The 8,807-nt window shown below is 57.2% G+C and overlaps 1 protein-coding gene across 1 annotated transcript; it reads right to left on the minus strand.

Moving 5' to 3' along the window:
* Nucleotides 1–1,986: 1,986 nt before the first annotated feature.
* On the minus strand, nt 1,987–5,371 carry EVX1 (even-skipped homeobox 1). The gene is made up of 3 exons (XM_068973450.1): nt 4,945–5,371; nt 3,106–3,353; nt 1,987–2,526 (listed from the first exon to the last, which is right to left on the minus strand). Exons 1-3 carry the CDS (start codon nt 5,369–5,371, stop codon nt 1,987–1,989), a joined length of 1,215 nt encoding a protein of 404 aa, XP_068829551.1.
* Between the last annotated feature and the right edge of the window lie 3,436 nt (nt 5,372–8,807).

An 8,807-nucleotide genomic window follows, 5' to 3' on the forward strand; every position in this document is an offset into this window, starting at 1 on the left:
AGAGGCAGCCACAGTGGCTCTCCTATAGGGACAGAGAATGACAATGATGTGACCATTCAGGATTGTCTGTCCTTTTGCCCTGATCAGCCCAGAATTCCATCCTTGGAGATGACTTCCAGTTTGAAAAGGATTCAAACCCTCTCTTCCCAACTCAGGAGTCCTCCCTCCTCTCCCTTTACCGTAAGATGCAGACTCAGCTTGACCAACAAACCCAGCTCCACGGTGCTCCACCTCCAGTCCCTCCACCCCATTTGTCTCCACCTTGGGTTGGGGTAGAGATAGGATTACAGAGACCGGAGTCCAGGATCCTCTTTCCTCAAAGCACTGGAGCAGATGGGGAGGACTCATAAGGATGAGTCCCTGATGGGCTCAGCGCTCTGCTGGACCAGTTGAGCCAAGTCTCCTAGAGTGCAGAAAATTAAGGAAATATGCACCCCACAGCAGCTCCTCCTTCTCCACCTCTGTGAAATGTCCATTTAGAGACTGCCAATGCCAAATGGGGGCTTGGGAGACTGTCTGTGTGTCCCTCTTTTGACTCCTCCCCTACCCAAGGCTATAGTTGAACTAGTAATTCAAAAGGAGTTAACAAACTGCCTGCTACCAAAAAATTTAAAATGCTAAAGTGAGAATCATATCCAGCTTTATTGCAATATGGTCAACAAATTCTAACAGCAAGTTCTTTGGGCTTCAAAGGAAAACCAAATCGAACTCAGTCCCTACAGGAAGAACCACTCCCTCCCATTCAGAGTGAAACTTGCCTTTGAGGGGGTATAAGTTCTCCTATCCCTCAAAAACTGGCTGCAAGAATGACTACAGATGTGAGAATTTGGGAGTGGTTCCCAAACAAGGCCTGGAGGAGGGGAGAGACAAAGTCCCCAGAAGCAGCAGAAGGCTCCCACTAGTATTCTGAAAGTCAAGCCCCTTGGCAGCTTGGGAGGCAGATGGGTGTGAAATGCCAAATGCAAAGAGAAGGGCCAGAAAGCTCCTAGTGAATGAAAGAAAAAGGCTGGAAATAGCCGCTAATTTGCCACCAGATATGGAGGGAGGGAGATGAGGTTCCTGCTCCCTAAGCTCTTCCCTGGGCGCCTTGTTAACAGCTCCGCTCTGGGCTCCATGGCCAGCCAGTGGCATGGTAATCATTATTATACATTCAACATTCAAAAACCCTCCTCACACACATCACTTGCTAATCATGGTGTGTGCTGGGCCCAAGGAGAAGAGGCTTGGGAGAAGTTGCCATGGGACCCAAGGGTATCTGCAGCTTCCCTGCCCACAGGACACAAAAAGTGAGGGTGGAGATGAAGTTACAAGTGGAGAAGAAGCCAGGAGAGAGGAAAGAGATCAGGTGCTGGTAGATGCCAGAATCAGAAAATATCCTGCAACTGAGGCTCCAGGGGGGCCAGAGAACCCCCTGCTTCTTTGGGAGGGTAGTAAATCATTTCCCTCTCTCCCCTAGATGGCTGGTGCATTGTCATCCACAAGCCCCTCGCCATGCCTTGGAAAAGCTGGCAAAGATTAATCTCTACCTGCTCTGCATACACAGCATTTTGTTCTGAGAGACAGCAATTTCCCTTTCCATCGCATGGGCTTGGCCTTTGCAAGGGGGAGGGGTCCAGGTGAGAAAAGGGTTGGGGGCTGGGGGCTAAGGGGCTTGATAAGATATTGGTTGCTGTTGCTGCTAAGTTTGTTAAGCTTTGGAGCCACGGCCTCAAGCCCAGATCAGGGCAGTGGGTTGGGTGAAGAATGCAAAGAGGGGCCGACCCAGAGGAAGGTCTTTCAGGCTCGGCCTCCCCAACCCCACTCCTGCTCCCCAAACGCGCCAGCCAGGACCCCTTCCCAGGCATTTCGATGCTCGAAACCAAGTCCCGCTGGTCCTCGGCGGCCCTCTTCTTTCCCCTCGGTGCCCCTGGGGCGGGGAGGGATGCTGTCTGAGTCCCCGAGGGGTCCCCACGGGCGTCCTGGAGCCGGCTGCCCGCGGGCGGCCCCTTATCTGGTGAGGGGCACCTCCTCCCTCTGGTCCAGCGCCACCGAGGAGGCCTTGCTGAGCACCGACGGCGCGAAGGTGAGGAAGGAGTCCGAGCGGGAGGTGGAGGCACAGGTGAAGTCCGAGGCGGCGGCGGCGCGGGGCGCCAGCCCGTTGGCCGGGCCGCCGTGGCAGGCGAGGCAGGAGCAGGGGCCGCCGGCCGCGGTGCCCAGTCCGTGCGCCGGGCCCGGGTAGAGCGGCGGGTGGCGGAAGGCGCACAGCAGTTCGGGCCGCGGGTAGGGCTGCGAGAGCACGCGGAAGGTGTCGAGCGGGCGCAGCGGGCCGCTGAAAGGCGAGGCGGCGGCGGGCGCGGCGGACGCGGCGCCCAGACCCACCGGCGAGTAGTAGGGCAAGGGCAGGTGCGACGGGAAGGGGTAGGGCAGGCCGCCCGCGGCCGCCGCGTGGCTCATCATGTACGTGTAGAAGGCGGGGTCGGCCGGGTGCGGCCACGTCATGGCTAGCCGCTGCCGCTTGTCCTTCATGCGCCTGTTCTGGAACCACACCTGGCGGGCGAGGAGGAGAGGAGCGGATTCGGCGGCCGCCCGGCCCGGTGCGCAGAACCCATAAGTCCCGTCCCACCGCGGGCGACGGTGCGGGTAGCACAGGGAAGAGCCGAAGAGGAGCTCCTCTGGGGGCGGGCAGATCCCACCACCACCCCCTTGGATCTGGAATCCCTCCCATACAGGCTCTCTCCCTCCCCCACTCAGCCCGCGCTGCCAGGACGCCCGAACGCAGTGTGGGTGGGAAAGTAGTGGGGCAGCTAAGAACTCCACCGGTCTGAGGCAGCAGGCAGCGATCCCCCCAAAATACGTCCCATTCCTGAGGCTCTCCCTGGAAGCACTTCCTTGTCACCTGCCCAGGCACTTCATCCCCGCTGTTTATTTGGCCTCGAAAGAGAGTCTCCCCTAGGGGCAAATCTGCATGCACCTGGCTCCTGCACCAGGCTTAGACACTCCCAGCCTAGCTGCCCTGTAAAGAGACTCCAGGCCTTACTTCCTGGTTCATGATTTAGGAAGTGGGAAGGTGGTATTTACTTCCTCCTGACGGAGTGCACCCCTCCCCCTCCTCCCTGTGGCTCATACCTTGATTGTGGTTTCCGGCAGGTTTAGGGCAGCCGCCAGCTCACATCTCCGAGGCCTGGATACATAGTTCTCCCTGTAGAATTCCTTCTCCAGTCGTGCAATCTGCTCCCGGGTGAAGGCAGTACGGTACCGTCGCATCTGGTCACTAGCACTGCAGGCCAGGGTGCCCTGGGAGCCACCGCTGCCATTGCTTTTGGGGGTCTCGCTGCTGCCATTGGGACTGCTGGCCAGTGCCTCAGAGCCAGGCCCTGTTCAGGGAGCCCAGAGTATAGGCACACACAGAACACACAACAGATACAGACGCTGTTGATGTGGGGCTGTAGGTCCTGGTTGATGTGTGTGGAGGAGGTGATGGAAAGGGACTTCCCTCCGCTTCTCAGTTGCCCCAGACTCTACCTCTGCTAGGGTGGCAGGGACTTTGAGAACCCAGGAATGGAGGGCAGAGGCTCACCATTCAGATGAGTACATAGCAGCCATTAGGCCTGGCCGGGCTGCTGTGTTAGGCCTGCTGGGTACAAAAGCCCCAGGCGCCCTGGCCACCTGCCTAGGGGCACAGGATAGATGCAGCCACTCTGAACTTTCTGCCCACGGCTGACAGGAGTGGGCAAGGATACGCATATCTGACAGTCAAGTGAGTTGAGATGCCCCTTTGTGCTGGAGTGTTGTGAACTTGGGTCCTGGTGCATTGTTGGGTGTTGGGCAGGGACTGAGTTTCCTTGCTTTGTGTGCCAGATGGCTGGTGCAGGTGTGGGAATGTACACTAGGCTGCGTGTGCTGTGGGAATGACCCAGGAGTGTGTGTATGAGTGTCCTATTGCCTATATATGAATGGAGTATGGGTTACTCTGAGGGTATGCTGTGGTTAGTCTGGATTGAGTGGGTTAGATGGCAATGGGTGGATGTGGGTTCTCAGCAAGGTGTTGGCTGCCAAGGAGAGGGGGTGGGTTTTCTTCCACACCAGGGTCTTCTCACCCATCGGCACAGCTTTGTGGAGGAGTGTCTGCTGGTGGGCTCTTCCTCCTAGCTTTCCACCCCTCTCAGGGAGTCTCCCTTCCTGATCATTCACCCCACCTCCTCACTAGCCCCTGCTCAGGGAGGGGTTCTCCAGTTACAACAGTGACACACAACCCACCCCCCCACACACACACAATTTGAGCTGAAACCCAGGGAAGGGTGGGGCCCCTGCCCCCTGCTGCTCTTTTCCTTTGGGTGGAGGAGTGGGACTAGGAAGGAAAGGAGAATGGGGGGAGGGCCAGAGCACTGCCTTTTCAAATGCAGCCGGAGACCAAAGGCAATTAGACCATTGGGACCATTTCCGACCTGGCGCCACCGAGCCCGGGAAGTGACAAGGTAATTTGGACCTCTGACCGACGTGCAAACTGGTCGGAGGGCCGCAGCAGCCGGTCGGCCCTAGTCGGTCGCTATTTTACGGTCCTTTATGGACTCCGCTTCCGCGCCTGGATGCGCCCTACACCCTGCTAGCCACAAACTGCCTGGACCCTCGTTTGATCTCGCCCACGCCGGGAGAAAGTGTCTTCCCCGCGCAGCTGAAGCAGTGCCACAAAGCTCTGGGGGGTTGGGGTGCACTCTGAATCCCCCTCAAGCCCAGGGCTTGCGTCTCCTTCCTTCCCCCAAAGCACAGCTGTCACCCTCAGTGCCGCCAATGCCAGAGCAGAGAAGGAGACCCCCGCCAGGGCGCAGATAGCGGGGGATGAGTTGTTCAGGTGGGTTCCCCCAGCCACCCCGCCCTGGGGTAAAGCAGTGTCTTTCTCTCCTCTAGAGCTGAAGTGGAAGGTGGGCGCGGTGGGAGGCCGGGGAAGAGAAGGGGCGCGGTGGCTACCTTTGCTGTGCTGGTATTCGGCGTTCCCCGTGGCGCAGTCCGGGGTGCAGCTCACCTCGATTTCTTCATAGAAATCCGACTCGGTGTCTGAGCTGCTGGGTTGCCCCTGGCCAGAGAGACTGTCGGCGGAGGCAGCCGGAGGTCCGGGGCCGAGCACCGCGGCCCCGGCTGCCCGCGACTCGGCGCCCGGCCCCGCAGCGCTGCCTGCTAGTCCGTCGACCGGCTCCTCCTCCAGGCCTCCCCCGCCGCGCTCCCGGGCGGCCGGAGGACCGGCCCGCGGGCTCAGGCAACCACGGGGCACCATCTTCTCGGGCGGTTCGGGCAGCGGGCTGCCCACGGCTTCGGACAAATTGGAGACCCTCTTGCCAACCAGAGTGCCAAGCTGACCCCCATCCAGAAACATAACCATGTCCTTTCGGCTCTCCATCCCGGACTCTCGGAGGGCGGGGGGGGAAGCCCCAAGTGAGCTCCTAGCCCCCCGGCTCCCTGGGTCCCCAGCGGTCCGACAGATCCTGGCTGCGGGAGGGAGAGAGGCCAGGCGACTGGGCGGGCGCGGAGCGGCCGGAACGCGGTGTCGACGGTGACGGCAGCGGTGGCGGTGGGGAGCTGGGGTCACCTTGTGATGCGAGCGCTCCTCTGTGCCGCACCGCCTCTGGGAGGAAGCCCCATTGCCCTCTTCTTTCTAAGCTGTCATCCTCCTGCTGCAGTCGTCATTACAGTACCGCTGGTGACGCCACTCGGTGAGCGCAAGTGGATAAATAGAAACGTCTGCCACAGCGAAGATGAAAGGAGACCCGCAGCTAATGGCTCGGCAGTGATGCGCCAGGTGTGGGCCTCGCTCGAATGGGGAGGAGAGTGTGAAAACAGAGAGACACACACACTGAGAGAGGGAGACACCCAGGCACAGGAGATGCAAATGGAATTCCGCAAGAAGAAAAGGGAGCTTAACGCGGCGAGTTCCGCAGGGGTTGCGGGACTCAGTAATTGAATATGCTTTTGATATATATAAATTTTTGTTGTTTGTTTGGGCTTTTGTTTTCTTAACTTGGTGCCTTGTTCCAACACTGATGAGAGAATCCATAACTGCATTTTAGAAGTGAAGGCCGATACACAAGCCTCGCTTCTCTTATTATTACAACTGTCTGTCCCTGGTGAGCTAACCGCGCCGCGGCTCCTAAGTCTTTTTTTTTTTTTTTTTTTTCATTAACAAGCTACCGAAAAGCATATTCCCTCCCCCGCAAGTTGTCTGGACAGCTTGAGCCTGGGGTCTGCTTTCCTCCCTCCTCCTCCTAGCCCCTACCCCCAGCTATTTCCTTCCTCCTAGAACCAAAAGAGAACTTTGCCATTTTTCTTCCCCAAGGGGCAAGAGATAAATGTCTTAATATTTTTCTTTAAAGACGACTTTGGCTGCTGACTCCAAATGTTCGCTTTTTTTTTTTTTTTTCCCCATTACCCCTCTCCCCATCTAGGTGACCATAAGCTTTCCACAGCCGGGCTTGACCTCCAGATGGCTATTCAAGGAAGAAATCTCCCATTTGCTGGGGCCTCGCCTGCACTTCAGGTATGTAGAGTTGGGGAGAGGTTCTAAGGGTGGCCTTGTTTCTTTTCTTGCCCAGGATTTTAACGTATTCGTTCAGAGTCAACGAATTCCCCCTAAACAGGATTTTTTGGGAGTTAAGAAGCTCTGGCAAATGGGGCTCCCACAGAGGCAGCGGCAAAGGCTCCTAGCTGGGAGAAGGTGCTGTTCTTACCCGGAGATTTGGCTCAGGGGTCAAGAAAGACCAGCACGCGGCATTGGGGTTCATGGAGGGTTGTCTAAAGGGGTTCTCCCTAGTGCCCTACCCCAGGGTTTTGGTCCCCTGCTCCAAAAGTGGGTGGCATTGGGATCGAAGAGAGAGAAGGCATCGAAAATGCCATGAAAGTACAAGTGACTGGAGTTCTCATCAGTCGTAGAAGACAGAGGGGCACCTCCAGGGCAGGGCTGGAGGTGTGTGAGTAGTGCCGAATGTCTTTGGGAATAGCCACAGGCTCCCTCTCAGGTCTGCTTCCAGGGGAGGTGGAACCCATTAGGAAACTGCCCCCTTGCCAGTTTTGAATGTGTTGGGGCCAGGTAGGCAGGCTGGGTCTCTCTTCATTTTGCTGAGGCTAGAAGGCAGGCCCCTTCTTTGCTCTGCAACCGCTCCCACTAGACTTTCTCTGCCCCTTTCTAGGAGCTTCTAGCACTAAGCTGATGGCTGCAAAAGACTGCTTTGCCCCTCCTCCTTCTGTACGTTCCAAGACAAAGCCCCAACTTCTGAAATTCTAAAGAAAAGTCTGTCTATCACTAAGTATTTTTAACTTTATCTTTTTTCTCTCTTCCTCCTTTTTTTCTCAACTCTTCTCCCTCTTTCCCCCTGCCTCAATCTTCCTATCTGTGGGCTTCCAGAGGTGATGAAGGAAACGAGCAAAGACAGAAGCTCCCTTCTCAAGTTCTGCCTTCCACATGCCCCCCAACACACACCTGATAAGAAACCTCCCCTTGGGGTCGGGTGTGCAGGGGGAACTGGAAGGGAAGGGTCACATAAACATTTCCAATGCCCAGGACTCCCAGAGTCACCAGGTGCTGAGCACTGCCGGCCCCAAAGTCCTGGAGAATATTTCAAAGGTGAGAAGAATGACCCGGGTCAGAGTCCAGAGCCTTTTGCCCTGGCAGAGAGTTGTCCTAGGATTTCGTGGTGCCCTGTCCTCTCTAGCTAGCTGGTAGGCAGAGCCTGAGGGAACACCTGGCTTGCTCCTTCCTTCCTGTCAAAGTAGAGCCACCAGCGTCTGCGTTAGATCTGCCACTATCCTTCACCTTCTTCTGGGCCCTTCCAGCGCTGGGCCTGGAGCGCTCCCCGCCTCCCCTTCCTCTCTCCTAAGCAGCCCTCGGCCAACTCACAGCAGCCCCCCCGCTGCGCTCACCTCGGCGAGGCCGGGTCCTCAGAGGGACTCCTGGCCTCCCGCCCCGCCCCCAGCTTTGCATTCAATGGGAGTGCTCTGCGTTTGATCCCCTTTCCCCCGGGTTTTACTTGTGAGATGAAAGCGGAGTAGGATTGAGAGATCTAGAGGTGCCACTTGCGTCTCTTTCCTGGGCCCGGCCGTCCGAGCCAGACTTCCCCTGGTGTCCCGGGAGGAAGGAGGCTCGAGCCCCGGGCTCAGCCTCTCCCGGAGGGGGCTGCCTCTTCTGGGCTTCGGATCTGAAGCTTCAGGGACGCCTTCATCCCTCTCCTGACTCCTGCCTCCACTGTTTGAAAATGTCTCAATTTTCCCTATCTAATTTAGGCGCCTAACGTACCTCGGTCGCAGGAGAAATATTTTTTTTCCTTGTTAAGCCAAATATCACTTCTTCCAAAAGCATCTTTCATTAATATCAGACGAAGAGAGGTCTAATTTTTAACAGGAAGAAGAAGAAAACAGGAGGCTCGATAAGAGCACTGTTTCTAGTTGGGGTTTTCTGGGGGGGGGTGTGTTGGGAGGGAATGTTTGTTTTTGGCTTACCGGGAGGCACTTTAATAGCGTGGTTATCACTGTATCATGGATGTTATTCCCTATGCGGCCGAAGAAAGGTAAATTCACAGAGGGAGTAAAACTCACGCGTCGCGAGGCCTGGGCGACCCCATAAAAGAGGGGGTGATAGCAGCCTAAGTGGGGTCCAGCCCGGGCCCCCACCGCTTCTCACCTCCCGCGGTGGGAGGGACAACCCCCTCCTGTCTGCGGGCCTGCTCTCCCCTCCCCCGCTGGGGCGGGGGTTTAGGTCCAGCCGGCTCCTCTGGGATTGAAATTCTCCGAACTTCAAAAGCTCGCGGCCCCGCTTCCGCCGGGCTGGGCTGGGCTGGGCAGGGGGT

The sequence above is a fragment of the Capricornis sumatraensis genome, chromosome 5 (assembly GCF_032405125.1).
Source record: "Capricornis sumatraensis isolate serow.1 chromosome 5, serow.2, whole genome shotgun sequence".
In the NCBI taxonomy this organism is placed as follows: domain Eukaryota; kingdom Metazoa; phylum Chordata; class Mammalia; order Artiodactyla; family Bovidae; genus Capricornis; species Capricornis sumatraensis.

Excerpts from the sequence above, each read along its gene's own strand:
- EVX1 (XM_068973450.1), bottom strand. The coding sequence starts at position 5,371 with ATGGAGAGCCGAAAGGACATGGTTATGTTTCTGGATGGGGGTCAGCTT. Across the intron at positions 3,354-4,944 it reads CGAATACCAGCACAGCAAAG|GGCCTGGCTCTGAGGCACTG; the intron begins GTAGCCACCGCG and ends CTCCCTGAACAG. Across the intron at positions 2,527-3,105 it reads TGCCGGAAACCACAATCAAG|GTGTGGTTCCAGAACAGGCG; the intron begins GTATGAGCCACA and ends CTCGCCCGCCAG.